Raw genomic sequence first — 17,163 nt, 5'->3', positions numbered from 1 at the left:
TACTAAGCACTGGAGATAGACACCTCAGCTAACAAGCAGGTGTAGTTCCCAAATGCATGGAGCTTCCCTGCTCATGGATTTCCATGGACACAGATGGGAAGCTGTAGGATGGGGTAGGCAGAGGGCATCACAGAAGGCTGGGTATGGAGGGCCTGGCTTTCAGCCTATGGGAGCTGGGGAGCCCCGATGGATTGTAAGCCTAGGATTAACAAGATGAGGCTTGCATTTCAGAAAGAATGAGTCACAGTGAACTTGGAGAATGGACTGGAGAAGGTGGTCTGGAATCCAGGGGCCCAGCTAAGAAATGGCAGCAGCTCAAGCAAACAATGGCTGGGTCCTAAGTTATGGCAATGCAGTAGGGAAAAGGCAAAGTGCAAGCTGGACGTAGAGACAGCCTTGCCCAGGCCCTGCTGGCTAACTGGACATGGGGGTGAAGAAGAGGAAGAGTGGACAGCCACCCTGAGGGTCTGGCTTGAGCCTCTCGGCACATGGCGATGCTATTCCCTGGGACATGAGGGCCGGAGACCCATCCGGTGGGGCAGAGAACCCGAGGAAGTTTGTTCCCCTGGGACTCGCTGAGTGTCAGAGGACCGTGGGTCCCCCTGAAGTCATGCTCCTCGGGCAGTGGGGTCAGTGTGTGTGGAGCCCAGGAGAGAGCCTGGGGCTGGAGATGCAGATCGGCTTACAGATATTCAACATTTGGAAGTGGACAGGACCACCCGGTGTCCCGGGGGGAGTAGTGCCCAGAGGGAGAAGAGACAAGATCCCATGGCAACAAACATCAAAGGGTATCCAGATTTGTTCTTGGATTTGTTCTTGGATGCCAGAATCCCACTTGGCAAAAGTCAGACCATTAGCCACAGTGAGGAATCATCGGTCCCCAAGAGGGCTTGACCATGACGGGCTGTGGGGACTCTGGCCTGATGTTGCACTTCTCGGGTCTCACCCATCTCTAGTCTGAAGTCACTCACGTGCTTCTCTCCCTTTCATCTCTCCCCCAGGTGTTTACAAAATATGGGAAGTGTTACATGTTTAACTCAGGCGAGGATGGCAAACCTCTGCTCACCACGGTCAAGGGCGGGACAGGCAACGGGCTGGAGATCATGCTGGACATTCAGCAAGATGAGTACCTGCCCATCTGGGGAGAGACAGGTGAGCTGGGCACAGGGACTCGGGCTGTGGGTGATGGCGGAGGGGTGCAGGACTCTGAAAGACTGGTTTCCTTCAGGTGGGCTATCTTGAGGGACTACTGTCTATTGGGGAGCGGGGGGTGACAACATACTAGCGAAGGGTAAAGATGTCCCTGCATGGACTGTGATGCTCTGGGTTTCCTCAGATTTCAGTAGGTGGGGGAGGGGCAGATGACAGGAACACTGGAAAAGGAAGGCAGGGAGGCCGAGGCAGGTGTTGGGAAGGAGGCATGGAGGAAGGTATGATTGGGCAGGCAGGTGGCTTGATTTCAGGGAAGAGGAAGACATGAACACATGGGTCAGCCATCTTGACTATCCCAACCCAGCTGGGAGGCCCAGCAGAAAGGAGAGCAGGGTCCTCCCACTGGGGGAAGGTGGACGAGCTTGTAGGGTCGGAAAGCCAAAGGGCATGGACTCAGGGGCCTGACACCATGCTTGCATGAGCCCCTTGGTGGGGGGGGGGGGGGGGCATGTGTACAGGCCCCAGAGCTATTTCATGTACATGTTTATTCATTTATGTATTCAGCAAACTATTCATTAGCCACGTATATGGTGTCAGGCTTTGCACGAAGGACATTAAGGTAAAAAAAGACCAGGTCCTTGGTCACACAGCCTTGAGGAGGAGACACACAATTACAGTCCAATGTGACATGAGTGTACCCATGCTACATAGGCAGCGTCCTCCCCCTGAGGGGAGGATGCTCAGGGAAAGCATCATATTCCCCTGGGCGTTTGTACAAAGTCTTGGGGGCACATGGGTGTCTCTGTCAGTTGAGTGTCTGACTTTGGCTCAGGTCATGATCTTGCAGTTCCTGAGTTCGAACCCCGCATTGGGCTCTGTGCTAATGGCTCAGAGCCTGGAGGCTGCCTCAGATTTTGCATCTCCCTCTCTCTCTGCCCCTCCTTCCCTGGCTCGTGCTCTGTCTCTCTGTCTCTCAGAAATAAATAAATATTAAAAAAATTATATATTTGGGGGCGCCTGGGTGGCGCAGTCGGTTAAGCGTCCGACTTCAGCCAGGTCACGATCTCGCGGTCCGTGAGTTCGAGCCCCGCGTCAGGTTCTGGGCTGATGGCTCAGAGCCTGGAGCCTGTTTCCGATTCTGTGTCTCCCTCTCTCTCTGCCCCTCCCCCATTCATGCTCTGTCTCTCTCTCTCTCCCAAAAATAAATAAACGTTGAAAAAAAAAATTTTTTTTTTAAATTATATATTTGAACAGAGTCTTGGGATTACTCTGAATTACACAGGTGGGTCCTCACAAGAGTGGCACAGGAAGGTCAGACAGAGAAGAAGGTGAGAGAAGCAGAGATTGGTGTGATGCAGCCAGTAAGTCTAAGGATACTGGCAGCTTCTAGAACTCTCCCAGATGAAGAGAGTGAAGAGGTGCCCACGAGTGGGACATGGCTGCAAACTAGGCCCAAAATAAGAGTAATGCTGTGTTCGGGGCATAACAAGGACAAGCGGGCAGGGGTCAAGGATGGGCCTGGAGAAGGGCTCCATAGAAGGGAGGAGGAGAGAGAAGATTCCAGCAGGAAGGAGGCCCTGGGCCCTCAGATTGGAGCTGAGGTGGGTGGAGGCCAAGCAGCCCAGCCCCCACCTCTTGCCACCCTCACCCCATGATTCCAAAAGCCTGGCCCCCCGATCCTGAGGTCCGGCCCTCACCGTGCCTGGGGCCTGCTGGGCCTCTGAGGGCAGCCAGGGCTTCCTACCCTGGGGAGGACCCCCCGCAGACTCCAAGCTGCCCCCACCACCACTCTCTGCCTCCCTTGTCTATGGCCCAAACGCCCTGCGGGGAGAGGTGAGCACAGCCACTTCCTTCACAGCGTGGTTGGCCCTGGCCCTCCCGCACTAGCAACTGAGAAGCAAAATGGCCCCCACATACGTCACCCCAGCAGTGCCTTCTGGTGGCTCACCTCAGGCTCCAGGCCATCTGCTGTTTGCCGAAGAGATGCTTACTTGGACCCATCCACTTTTCTAAACTCAGTACCCCTGCCCTCCAGCAAACAAAGGGAGGTCTGCGTTCGTGCCGAGCTCTGGCATCCCTGAGAGCTGACCGGCAGAGCCTGGCTTTCCAGAACATCCCTGAGACCAGCCTGTGGCCTGTGACCATGGGGATCTGTAGACAACCCTGAGCCCTAGGAGCTGGGTCTTGATCCCCAGGAAGAGGTTCTGCCTTGCAGACACCAGGATGTATTTGTTTATCGAGCCACGTGTGGAAAAGGAGGGAAAGGGGGCAATAAAATGAGTCCTGGAGACGTCACGCCCACAGCCTGACTAGAGGTTAGTTATGTCTTTGCACAATAATGTTGAGTTTCCTGCCCTGTTACCTTGGTTTGGGAGCAAAAGCAAATGTATACACATAGGCATACACACACATGCACACACATTCACAACGCCAGGCACCTGTCACAGACATCTTCACACAGCACAGCCCCCCATGGGGTCTGGCCTTGGGTCTGAGCACTGGCTGCTGATAAAATGGGCTCCAACCACAGGGGGTCCTACCCCAGGGAATCTATGCTCTGTCTCCCGAAGCCATGGATGGAAAGAGCAGGAAAGCTCTGAGATCATCTATTCCAGCCAATCCCCTTGCGCCTTGGTGGAGGGACAACTGAGGCCCGGCAGGAAGTAATGGATGTACTGGACATCATGCAGTAAATTCACGGCCCGGCCAGTGCTGCGCTGACCCAAGCCCCTTGACCACCAGTTAGCCCCGGTGGACCATAAACGTGATCGAGGACCTGCTGTGTGCCTAACACCGTGCAAGGCATGGTCGGGGATACACAAGACACCAGATGCCCTGCCTTTCAGGGGCTTATCCTCTCATTGAGCAGCCACCCTGGCACACAGAATGCACAAGAGGACAGCCTCACTCCTGCCGGCAGCTTGAGCTATCTCTTAGGGATCCACCGGCACTTCTCACTTAAACAACTGCCTCTGAGGCTGGGGAAGGAGGCTCATGAAGAGGGAGGGCGTTAGAGCAAGGGCAAGGGCTGGCAGAAACCGGTCAGAGGAGAGACTGATCGGTGCTGTCCCAAAGAATTTCCTGCAGCGGTGGAAATGCCCTCCAGCTGCACTGTCCAATGCCGTAGGCACAACTGAGCATTTGAAATGTGGCTCGTGGGAGTGAGGAACCGGTGGCCTGAATCCTTACATCCAGGCTTCCTCGTTTCGGGCTGAGAAGTCACTGAGCAATGAGCACCTGTTGGAGACTCTGGTTGCCTCAAAGCCACTTGTTTCCTGGGCTGGTGAGGAGTGAGTCTCATGGAATTAGGAGTGAGGGTACACACCTGCTGAAGGATGAGGGATGGACTCTGGCAGGTGAGGGAGGCTTGTCCATGGGGCCACCTGAGGAGGCACGGCCACACCTTGCTGCTTGGTCTTTGCTCCAAAGGAATGTGGGCAGGCCTAGTCCCACCATGGCCCTCAGGAGGGAGGCTGCCTGCTAGACGCCCCCAAGCCCTGTGGCCCCATAGATGCCATCTGGCTTCCTTGGCATTCCTACCTCCTCTTAATTCCCAAGTCTTTACCAGAGATATCTGAATGAGGATGGAGAAGAAAGGAACCGAAATATGGCTGTTGAGGGAGCAGCCGCAGACAACTTGATGACAGGCAGTGTAGTAGGACAGGAAAGCGATGCTAGAGAGACCAAACCCCCAGCTCTTCCTTTCTTTACTAGCCATGTGACTGAAGACGAGTGAATGGGCCTCAGTTTCCTCATTGGTAAAATAGAGATCGATAACACAGATAAACCCGTGGACTTCACAGGATGGCTGAGGGAAGCACATGAGAGCTTTCTGCAAACTGTAGACAGTAGAAGGGTGATAATGATGACCATGGGGGGACGGCCAAACCGTCCCAGAACCAGAGCCTCTTCCAAATAGTCCCGCCAACCCTATAACGTGGGTGGGTCCTGAAGCAACTCAACATCTGGGAGTCTCATCTGCTCAAAGCAGAGCCTCTGCCACACCCTTGCCTTGCCACGTGGACAGCTTCACCTCTCGGAAATTTAAGGAAGTAGGGGCGCCTGGACGGCTCAGTCGGTTAAGTGTCCGCCTCCTGATTTCAGTTCAGGTCGTGATCTCACAGTTTGTGAGTTGCAGCCCCGAGTCAGGCTTTGCACTGATAGCACGGAGCCTGCCTGGGATTCTCTCTGTCCCTCTCTCTCTGTCCCTCCCCTGCTCTCTCTCTCTCTCTCTCTTTCTCTCTCAAGAGTGAATAATAAAATTTTTTTTAAAAAAGAAATTTAAGGAAGCAGTGAGGGAACCACTCTTCTGGGTGTAATTCTGGCTGACTGGAAGGCCCTTTGGTGCCTGACTGAATTTGAAAAAGGCACCCTCTTAGAGAGGACCCAGCCTTATGGGCTCATGCTTAGCGAATAGAGATGACTATGAAAATTATCCAAAGTGCCCTTTCCTCCGGGCTTATAATGCCCCCACACCAGGATGCCCTCTTGGCCAAACATTTTTCTGCAGGGCACCCTGGGAATATGCCACTTTAAAGCAGGCAGGCTTGGGGCACCTAGGTGGCTCAGTCGGTTGGGTGTCTGACTTCAGCTCCGGTCATGATCTCACGATTCATGGGTTTGAGCCCCGCGTCAACCTCACTGCTGTCAGCACAGAGCCTGCTTCGGATCCTCTGTCCCCCCTCTCTCTCTGCCCATCCACGACTCGTGCTCTTTCTCTATCAAAAATAAACGTTTTTATAGGAAAGAAGGAAAGAAAAGAAAAGAAAAGAAAAGAAAAGAAAAGAAAAGAAAGGAACATCCATCACACATGGACCTAGACTGTATGGACCCTCTGGAATGTCAGGATTGGAGATATTACATATCACAGAAAAACAAGGATCTGGGCACCCTGCTTACATGAACTTAAGTGCATTTATTAGTTGCAGAAATTCTTTAATATACTACATCATGAATCTCCAAGAAAGTAATATTGCACACAGCATTTATTTCCCAAATGCCTTTGACCATGGAAACCTTTTTCATGGAGGAACTCACAAAATAGAAAAGGGACAGAAAAACTGTCCTAGACCGTAGAAGTGCAGATTCCATGGCCAGCATTTTCTAAAGGAAATTAAATTGAAGGCAGGTGGGAGGTTGTTAAAAATGAAACTTGGTGTAGACGCCTCTGAGTAACTTCAAAGATAAAAGAAATAGGCAGTGGGTTATCTAGGTTGCACATGAGAGAAACCAAATTCAAACAAGCTTAGGCATAAAAGGAATTGTATTGCCCCCAGAATCCAAGGCAAGCTTCAACAACCAAACAGCAGGAGAACAAGAATGCAGCGTCAGAAACAACTGGAACCAAGAGCTAGGGCCCCCCTCCAGTCTCTCCTTCTCTCACCTCTCTTCTTTCTGAGTTGCTTTATTCTCTCTCACTACAGACAGGTCTTTTCCACACATATATTTTTTTTCACCCATGCCTGCTGATAGTTTTATATTTTACACATCCTATCACCAGCATGAGACCGTTCTGAGTCTCTCCCCAGGGTCCTATTAAAAAAAAAAAAAAAAGGGGCGCCTGGGTGGCGCAGTCGGTTAAGCATCCGACTTCAGCCAGGTCACGATCTCGCGGTCCGGGAGTTCGAGCCCCGCGTCAGGCTCTGGGCTGATGGCTCAGAGCCTGGAGCCTGTTTCCGATTCTGTGCCTCCCCCTCTCTCTGCCCCTCCCCCGTTCATGCTCTGTCTCTCTCTGTCCCAAAAATAAATAAACATTAAAAAAAAAATTAAAAAAAAAAAAAAAAAAAACAAGGAAGGAAATCATTGACCCATTGGTCATTTGGGTGCCCATGCCTGGACCAATCAGCAGTGGCCAGGAGAGGGAGTTAACAGAAGGGCCCAAGAGCCCCAAGAAAGCTGGGCGGATGGCAGCCAGGGAAGGAGTTCCCAAGAGATAGTCCTGTGAATGGCCATGCTGGGGGAGGGAGGGCTATGGCAAGGGTTGGGGATGGGTTATCTCTGAGGAAACCAGAATCCGTGTACAGGGAGTTCTCAAATGAACTCAGGTTCTAGACAGCTACGCCCAAAAGTTAGAAGGACCCCACATAGGGCCCCTCCCTTTCTCATCACCTTCTAGTGTTCATTCACCCCCTACAAAATACACTTTTTATTGACTATAATCTGACTTGATTTCCCCCAATCCTAGCATAGTAGAAGAAAGAACCTGATATTATATTTTTGAGCAAAGGAATTATTTTGAGGGTCTATGCCCTAATAGAGGTAAATATCTGGTTCCTTATTATCTACCACCAGCCTCATCTGTCCTCCTCTGTCCCCTTTGTCCCTTGGCTCTGGCCACACTGGCTTCCCCAGGACACCTTGAACACTCCAGGAGCACTCTTACTTGAGGGCACCTGCATTCTCCACTCCCTCTGCATAGAATTCTCTTTGCTCAGACCCACATTGCTACTTGCCTCACCCCTGCCACATCTTTGCTCAGATATCACCCTCTCAATGAGGGCTACCCCGCCAACTCGTCCCCCTCGTCACCCCTCTTTATCTGCTCTGCTTGTCCTTTTCTCTATGACACGTGTCACCTTCAAATACGCCATGTGATTTTTTTTTCTTGTGTATCGCTTTCCCTAAAACATATGGTCCAAGAGGTCAGGGGTCTTGGACTGTCCGGCTCACTGATGTCTACCAGGGCAATAAATATTTGTTAATATATTTGCTGAGAGAGGGAAAAAAAAATGCTATAACTGTGCACACCGACGGAACCGGGGCGAGAGAGAAACTGGCATTAATGAGTGGCTGCTATGGGCCATGAACATTCTATCCCACAAATTCTTTCAGCCACCCTACCAACAAGGTGTTACAATCCCCATTGAAAGATAAAGACACTGGGGCTCAGAGGGGTTGAGCAAGCTTCCCAGGAACACACATCTCATTAAGTGGCTGAACCAAGCTAAAAACCCACGTATGAACCGAAAAGCAATTCTCTTTTCACGACATGCCTTTAATGTTAAAAATGTGATTGCCAAAAGCACTGCCATGAAAATAGCTCAGGGGGGAGAAAGAAAAACGGTTCAGGTGACATCTCTGAAGAGAGGATGGCGTGCAATGATAGGTCTGTTAAACTTCTTTTCTATCCGCCCCCCCCCCCCGCTTTTTTTTTCAATAGCAGAATCCTTGAATTGAACAAAAGCTTTAGCACAGCCCCAGTATGTGAAACACATAAAGGTAGGGCAGCTCTGGCTCCCCTGGAAATGGGGACCTCAGTGGGATTGTCCCATGCTTACTATGGCCATTCCTGAGGAACCCTAGGACTCCAAGGAACCCAGTTTGAAAAGCATTCGATGGAAGATGGATGAAAAATGGTCTCTGTTGGTTCTGCGACTGTGTGCATCCCAAAGACCAGCACCAAACATCTCTCTCCCTTCTCCCTGATGGTGAAAAGAGCTCCTGGTATGTCGGCTGAGCTCTGGAACCTCGGAGAAGCTGACAGTCTGGATTCCTGGTCGAACATGGTGGGCGGAACATAAGTGTTTTTGGAGGCTCCCTCCACACACCCCTCCTAAATGAGAATCATGGATTTTTTTTGTTGTTAAGTATAAACCCACAATGACAGAGAGGATGGGAGAGAAGACACCGGTCAACGTCAGCAAGTTTTTGGAAGATGGAAGGCGGATGCTGATTAACTTGGCATGTGGCAGACAAGGCTGAAAGATAAGGGTCTGCACCGAGAAGCCGACCAAAGCCACACAGCTGTCCCCACGGGACAGCCAGGAAGGGTCAGGAGTGGGAGGCATCGGACCCTGCTGAAGACAGCGATGAGAGGTGGAGCTAAGACAAGGAGGATTAGTTAAAAGTCTTTAAAAGGAGCTGGTAAGTCTCTCAGATATTTGCCCATGGCCCAGAGCGGCTAGCCAAGTGCCTCTCCCCACCCCAGCACAGGACGAGATGACACAGTCTGGTGCTGGGCGTGGGGAAACCAGGCAAAGCTGAGACATGGGTAAAGTACCCTACAGAAACCAGGGAGATGAGGTGAAGTTCTGCCTACTGAGTAGTGAGACCCCGCCCCCCCAGCCACGCTAATCTATCCCACCACCCCCCAAACAGAAATCTGGGACTATAATCCCTCACTGGAGAGACTGACAGACTCAAGAGAGAAGATCCACGGAGAATGACAGTCAGGACTCCCCGGACACGATGTCCTGGTTAGATCCCCCCAGAGTGAAGTCCCTTAGTAAGTCTTCCAACACCCAGGAATGACTACAGTTTTAAGTACCTCGTACTTAGGAGTGGACAGCCAGAAAGCCAGGCTTTGGGGGGAAACCACTAGCAGGAACCAACACCAGCCCAACAAAAAAGAAGCTTTGAGGGGCGCCTGGGTGGCTCAGTTGGTTAAGCAACCAACTTCGGCTCAGGTCATGATCTCACAGTCCGTGAGTTCGAGCCCCACATCAGGCTCTGTGCTGACAGCTCAGAGCCTGGAGCCTGCTTCGGATTCTGTGTCTCCCTCTCTCTCTGCCCCTCTCCCGCTTATGCTCTGTCTCTCTCTCCGTCAAAAATAAATTAAAAAAAAAAACATTAAAAAAGAAGCTTTGAGGAAATATAGATAATGATTAAAGGCACAAGCTCTAGAGCCACAGCAGAGCCTGGGTTCAAATCTCAGCTATACAACTTCCCAGCTGGGTGACCTTGGGCAAGTTACTTAACCTCTCTAGGCCTCAGTTCCATTACCTCTAAAATAAGACTAATATTGGGGGCATCTGGGTGGCTCTGTCAGTTAACTGATCTCAGCTCAGGTCTTGATCTCAGGGTCATCAGTTCAAGCCACACTTTGGGCTCCATTCTGGACATGAAGCCTACTTTATTAAAAAAAAAAAAAGTATTATTATCTACTCTGTAAGGTTATTAGGAAGATTGAAATGAGTTAATATGTATGAAGTACTTTGAAAAGTGCCTGAAAAATATTGGGGACTATGTAAGTGTTTAATAAATACAAAATAAATGCAGGGAGCAGAAGGAAACATCAAACCACTTTTAAAAAATTCTCAGGAGATGAGAGAAGATATTGCATCCATAAACACAAGCCATTTAAATAGGATGCTATTAAAAAGTAACATGCGAAGGAAACGTCTTTTTTTTTTTTTCACTCCTGGAAATGAAAATACGATTACATTTAAAAAAAAAAAAACAACATAAAAGGGTTGGAATTGAGGAAATGTCCTGAAAAGTAAAACAAACAGACAAACAGATGGAAAATGGGAGGAAGAAAAAATATGACAAGGAGAGGGTAAATCCAGGAAGTCCCACATGCTATTACCAGGAGTTCTAGAATAACAAACCGGAAAGAATGGAGAAGGGGACCTTGCCAAAGAAGTGAGAGAAGTTCCCGGCCAAAGCACATGATTTTCCATAGCTGAAGAGGACACCAAGTCCTGCCTGGAATAAGTAGAGAAACAACCAGACCAAGATGCACCCTTGAGAAATTCGGGCTAACGGAGGTAAAGAGAAAACCTTAAAAGTTTCTGGAAAGGAAAAACAAATCAATCCTTCTTTTCTAAGATAGAATTCTCTACCCAGCAAGCTACAACTGAAGTACGAGGGTAGAATTTGGTTTCAAATATATTCCAAATACAGATATCGTACACATATCATAATTAATATATAAATTATATTTGTGTGTCCTGCCAGTAAAACCTTGGATTGCAAGTAACTCGTTCTGTGAGGGCTCCACAAGACGAGCAAACATCTCTGATACACTGTAACTTGATAAATGAGCGATGTCTTGCGAAACAAGTAGCGCGTGGAGCCACATGTCACATGATCGCAACTGAACCAATGGTTCCTGAAACTCACTTGGGTATACGATTGCTTTGGATCACAGGCATGTTTCCGGACCTAACTATGCTCACACACCCAGGTTTTACTATATAATTAATACGTAAATTATATATTAACATATAAAACATACTTTTTTGGTGAGAACATTTCATTCTACTCTCTTAGCAGATTTCAATTATCCAATACAGTTCCATCAACTGCAGTCAGTGTCATATATTACATCCTCTGACCTTATTCATCTTGAAAGTTTGTACCCTTTTAACAACCTCTGCCTATTTCCCCCACCTCTACGCCCTGGCAACCACTTTTCTCCTCTGTTTCTAGGAGTTTGACATTTTTTTCCTCTTTTGCCATTTCTGCGGTAGATACTTAGCAAGCCAAACCAACCAACCAACAAAAAGAAACAAAAAAAAAAAAACAAAACAGAAGAGTTTCACACGAAAAAGATCAAAATCATTACATACTACAAGGCTGGGTGTGGACAATATTTATCTAATTCCATAAAAGCTGGAGACTGGCTTAGCCAAAATGTCGTATAACTCTACAGGAGGATGGAAGGAAAGGAAATACAGCAGGCCTCCTCATGGAAAAGTCTACGTCCTAATTTGGTAGATAATACCTAAAAGATTTTAAAACCAAGAAATGTCTTTCAAGCAATTGATGACCACAGGAACATGAAAGTAAATACGAGAAGAGATAGCTCAAGCAGTTGAAAGCAGTTGTCTCTGAAAACTGGGGCCAAGGGGTTGGGGAGAGGGGGAGCCCCAAACCTCTGCTTTTTTTTTTTTCATTAAAAGCTTTGCGGTATCATTTGGCTTTTTAAATTATGTACATCTATTGCTTTGATAAAAATTAAAATTAAATGTAAAATAATCATAACCTCCCCGCATAGCTGGAAGGCCCAAGCAGCTATCAAGGGTAGCACATTTTCTATCTTCTATCACAAATGGGACATAGTGAGAGTGGATGCAGATGGTTGCTATGGTTTCTCTGACATCTCTGCTCCCAGGAAGCACTCTTGTCACGGTGCCTGGTGCTGAGGACCTTACCAGAAGGAGAGGTGCAGGCTCCAGCCTGAATCCTGAGAGTCTGGAACACCGGGATGTGCGGCAACCAGGGGATTCTGGGCTCACTCTCAGAGTGGGCCTTTGCGCTTGATGGGGTGGGAGTGGGGGGCTTCCCACAGGTGCCAAGGACTCAGGAGAAATGATGTCACAAGTCAGAGGTACCACTGGAGGCAAGCATCCATTAAGCAGCCAGAAGCCTGACTTTTATCATTCTGAGAAGACCTGCTTAATGCACATGCTAAGTGCTGTGCTGAAACCATACATCAGAAGTCCCAGCCAGGCAGGCAGTGGTCTGAGAGCAAAATCTAGACTAAACACATTCACTTCAGAGATCATGTCCTCCTATTCTGTAAATTTGCAAGACTACCTACTATGTGCCAGACCCTCAGGGATACAGATGAACAGCCCAGTCCGGGTTTTCAAGGAGTTCACAATCCAGGGACTATCTCGGGGGGTCCTATTAAGTACTGGATGGAAATGCATTGATCCAACAGCGCTCACATAAAGTGCCTGTGGAGTGCCAGGCTTCTGCAATCTGGGGGGCATGCAAACAATTAAATGTCATGATATGCTATAAACTCCTAAGATAGAAGGAGCAGACGATGGGTTCCGGAAGGGAGGAAAAGGGCACGTCAGGAGAGGCTTCAGAGAGAAGGTGACCTTTGGGCCTCATCCCAGGCCTGTCTGCAAGTGGCTAGGCAGAGTATGGGAGTTAGAGAGGGGCTGTGTCATGAGCAGGTGAGAGGCCAAACACAGGGAGGGAAATCCAGAGCCAAAGCCAAGAACATCCCAAGGTGTCCTGGGGTAGCTGGATCTAAGGCTGAGACCAGGAGCTGGACAGGGAGGCAGAGACCAGACCACCACGGGTCTGGTATGTTCTGTGAACACATCAGCGTTCTTCTCCTGTGAGTTCTTCTACCCAAAGGATGGTCATCCAACCAGCAGCACCAGTATCCCCTCGGAGCTTGTCAGAAATGCAGAATCTCAGAGCCCAACCCAGATCTGCATTGTAAGAAGATCCCTGGCTGATTCACGTTCTAGTGGGAGAAGCACTGATCAAGACCACTGTTTCCCACCCTTTGGATGTATGAGGATGCCTTTTTAACAACCAGATGCTTCTCAGACATCACCCCCACATGAACGCTATCATGCTTTTTATATCCATTGATTGAGAAAATATTCAATGACAAAAAGTCATGCTTTGAGTGACTTTGATTCCTGTAATTACATCACGATCTATATGTGTGCTCTGTTCAGCAATCTGGTTGTACCTAGCTTCCACCACCAGCGCGTGCAAATCAGAATTTTTGTAAGTAGAATCTTAATCATCCACCAGCCTCCCCTTTAATTTTGGATACATGGCTCTTCCCGATGGCTTTTCAAGGGTGGTATCTCCTGCTCCGGCATGCTGGTTGCCCACCCAGACTCATCAGCCTTCTTAGCAAATAATTTATAATCTCTGAGCCTGGATGCACTAGGGAAACTCATTATTTAAAGAATCCTTAGAATAAATCTTTTTGCAATGAGACTAGACCCAACTCTACACGGGTGCCTTCACTGATGTATGTTTTGTAAATATTCTATCTGACAGGAATGTGTCACGTGAAGCCCCTTTCCTCTGTTGCATATCTCTGACCCAACGTGAACCCCTCCATCCCCAACGTGGGCACGTCCCTCTATAGTATATAAGGTGCTTCAGCTGCCTTCTATTCTCTGATCCTCATACACTCTTATGACACAGAGCAGTTCTAGCCATTTAACAGATTAACCCATTTAACAGATGTGGTAAGTAAGCAAGTCTCTGAGATGCTAAGTGGCTTTCCCGTGACCTCATGGCTAAGAAGTATTGGGACGAGCCCTTGAATCACGTCTCTGATTTGGTCCTTGGTTCTCTCCACCATGAGTTAGTGTTCCTTAATAATGAAAACAGAAAAATAGAAGAACACTTGGTTCACCAGGGTGACATTTTTGCCAAAGCACGTCTTAGTCATCTTTGAGGCTCTGCAGGAAGGGGCCGAGCTTTGCAGCCGTCACCAAACTGTTGTGACCACTTGATAAGGAGCTGTTAGTGAGAACCCCACTACCTCATGCCGCTGCCCTGAACAGACATAATTGCAGCCCATCCAGCTTGGGGACACAGTGCTGATTTTTCTTCCTCTGGAGCTGACCTAGCCTCAAAATGTCACCTGTGAGCAACGGAGCGTGAGCGTGCCCATCTCCATGCTGGGTTTGGATTTGCTCACCTAGACACGCCGTGCAACGGGGCCTGTCAGGGGAGGGGCGGGCGGGGAGCACCCTTGGCCCGATTTTAGCCAGGCAGAAATTCAGGGTTTCTTTACAAAACAGCCTCTGCTGACTTGTGAGTGCTGGGCGGTCATGTCTTTTTTTTTTTTTTTTAATCTAGTTTTCAGGAAATTAAAATGAGATGCAGTGAGGCTAGGAGACTTGTGCATGATCCCCAGCTCACAGAATCTCAGGGCTGAAAGGAACCTGAGGGATCAGTGATTTAAACAAGAGGAAACTAAGGCTCAGAGAGGCAATATAACTTGCCTGAGGTCACACAACTATTAAGCAGTGGGGCTGGGAGTCAGATCCAGGGCTCCATGAGTTCAGAGCCCATGCTTTTCTTGAGACCCGCCCTGGCTCCCCTTCCCAGGGGCCCACCTTGGCCTCCTTTGATTCCTCTGTGCATGCCAGAAGAACAGTAGGAACCAAGATGGCACCTCCAGTTGCCTGCCCAAACAGTGTTCGGCAGACCCTTTCCACCAGGGCTCTCAAGGGCTGGGGCTAGGACCTCAGTCCCTACCATGGTCACTGTCCCACACTGAGCTTTCCCCTGAACTCTGAGAGGAGAGAACACAGGCTGCTGAACCCAGTGTCGATTAAACTTTTCTCCCCCTCCTTCCCTACACAGCTTGAAACCTTCTTGGCTGGTCACCTGGGACCATTGCTTCCTCTAGCCTACTGGCAAAGAGGAGAGGAGAGTGAAGAGTCAAGATATCTGGCTCCTGGGCTCTGCCAGGCCACCACTTGCCCTCTCTGTGGGCCTCAATTTTCTTACCTGAAAGATGAAAAGTTAGTTGGATTGAAGCAACGTCAAAGACTCTCCTTAGTTGCAAAATTCTATGCAGCCATGAATCATAGACCCTGGGGCAGTCCTTAGTTTCTCTGGGCTTTGGTTTTTTCATCTGTAAAATGGATATGATGTAAAAAAAATTACAATCTTACATACAATATATATGTATATATAAGATTGTATATATATATATATGTTTATATATATATATATATATATATATATATATATATATATACACACACAAATATATGGGGATATTGATGTCTGTCTCAGGACGGCTGGAAGGATCTGATTAGGCAAGTCTGTGAAGACCCCAAAGCTTACCATACATGTGCCAATGTTGTTGTTTGCCACGTCCTATAGGAGATTCAAAGCTGAGTGGCTCAGAGTCCTGGCCTGCAGGCTCTCAAAGGGGAACTACTCAATGGGGAATGGGACCATTGACACCAGAAAGGCACAATGTCTGAGCGAGGTCGGGTGTTGGAGGGCAAAGAGCAGAGCCTTGGATACTGACCGCCAGGGTTTGAGGCTGGATTTGTATGGTGTGACTATGGCAAGCTGGCTGCTCTGAGCCTTTTTCCTCATCTGTAAAATATTTGTTTTCTCATCTGTAATAAGCCTGCCTCTTGGGGTGACCGTAAGGAGCAATAAAGTGACCATCTGGCCTCTGACCACATCCCTGTTGCTCTTAGAACAGGCAGAGGTCACACCTGTCTCAGGGCTTCTGCACCTGCTGTTCCCTCTGCCCAGAATGCTTGCCCTGGGTCATCCCATGACCCACCTGCTCACTTCAGTCCGGTTCCCTGTGCAAACACCATCACCCTGAAAAGCCCTGCCCTGCCTCCCATCTGGAAGAGTCATTCCTGCCCTGCCCGTCCTGTCTCACTGTCCTCTCCCTTGCTTCTCCCCCCAGCACTTGTCATTGCTGACCCGATGCTGCATGTGTCCTTGTCTGTTGTCTGCCCCACCACACACACACACACACACACACACACACACATACACACACACACGCACACACGCACCCCAGTCCCAGAGAACTGCAGGGCCAAACCCCAGCATCCAGTCAACAGTAGCAGCCAGAGAAGCCCCTGGGAGGTTGGGGTGACCCAGTGGATTGACAGGCCTGGCCCCTCCCCTGCCTGGACAGCATGGACTTGGACACGCCAGACCTCTCTTCCCCCATGGCTAAGCCACCGTGACGTCACGAGCAGCAGAAGCAGGCAGATAGCAGCCACACAAGATGGTAACACAAGCTGGGTCCCTTCATGGGGGAGTCACAGGCGGTCTTTGCTGCCCCTGTTCAGCTTAAGTCCCTACACAGCTGCCCACCTGTCTCTTACTCACCACCCGCCACCTTGAGACTGGAGAAGAGGGTCTCGAGCTGGCTCAGCCTTGTGTGGACTCAGCTTGGCCAAAAGCTCACCGTGAGACCCAGACAAATGCGTCATCCTGTCGGCATCTCTGTCTCAGCTGTAAAAATGAGAAGGTGGGACTCCGTGAGTCTCAGAGATCAGCTGTGCACTTTTGCTCACTTCTGAAAACGTGTATGACACCTACTGTGTGCCGAATATTATGCAGATACCATAAATAAAACACTGACCCTGTCCCCAAGGGTCTCCCAATCTCAGTGGAGACAGAGAGTTACATGAAAAAGGTAAGGCATCCAAAGGAGGAAGGCTCCCAGGAGGCAGTGACAGTGAAGCTGGTGAAGTCAACCAGATGGAAGGAAAGAAGAAAGGCCAGTCTAGATGCAGGGAGTCACATGAGGAAGGAGGAATAGGAAAGAGCAGCTGATCTAGGTGGATTTTGTAGAAAGCCAGAAACACTGAAAAATGATGATGATAGCACTACAAACTAGTAAGCTTTTCTTTTTTGTTTTTAATTTTGTTTTAATGTTTATTTATTTTTGAGAGAGAGACACACACAGAGTATGAGCAGGGGAGGGGCAGAGAGAGAAGGAGACACAGAATCTGAAACAGGCTCCAGGCCCTGAGCTGTCAGCACAGAGCCTGACGCGGGGCTCCAACCCACGAG

At 49.2% G+C, this 17,163-nt stretch overlaps 1 protein-coding gene across 2 annotated transcripts in view; it reads left to right on the top strand.

Annotated features, from left to right (window-relative positions):
* The window catches only part of ASIC2 (acid sensing ion channel subunit 2), a 1,012,019-nt gene that overhangs the window by 924,162 nt on the left and 70,694 nt on the right, over positions 1-17,163 (top strand). For both annotated transcript variants that reach the window (XM_003996555.6, XM_023243509.2), the window contains exon 2: positions 1,002-1,152. In XM_003996555.6, coding sequence (XP_003996604.1) covers positions 1,002-1,152 — 151 coding nt within the window. The remainder of the gene's footprint in view (positions 1-1,001; positions 1,153-17,163) is intronic.

This window comes from Felis catus, chromosome E1 (assembly GCF_018350175.1).
Source record: "Felis catus isolate Fca126 chromosome E1, F.catus_Fca126_mat1.0, whole genome shotgun sequence".
NCBI lineage: Eukaryota > Metazoa > Chordata > Mammalia > Carnivora > Felidae > Felis > Felis catus.
The sequence above is the reverse complement of the archived record's forward strand: the minus strand, read 5'-3'. Positions and strand labels throughout refer to the sequence as shown.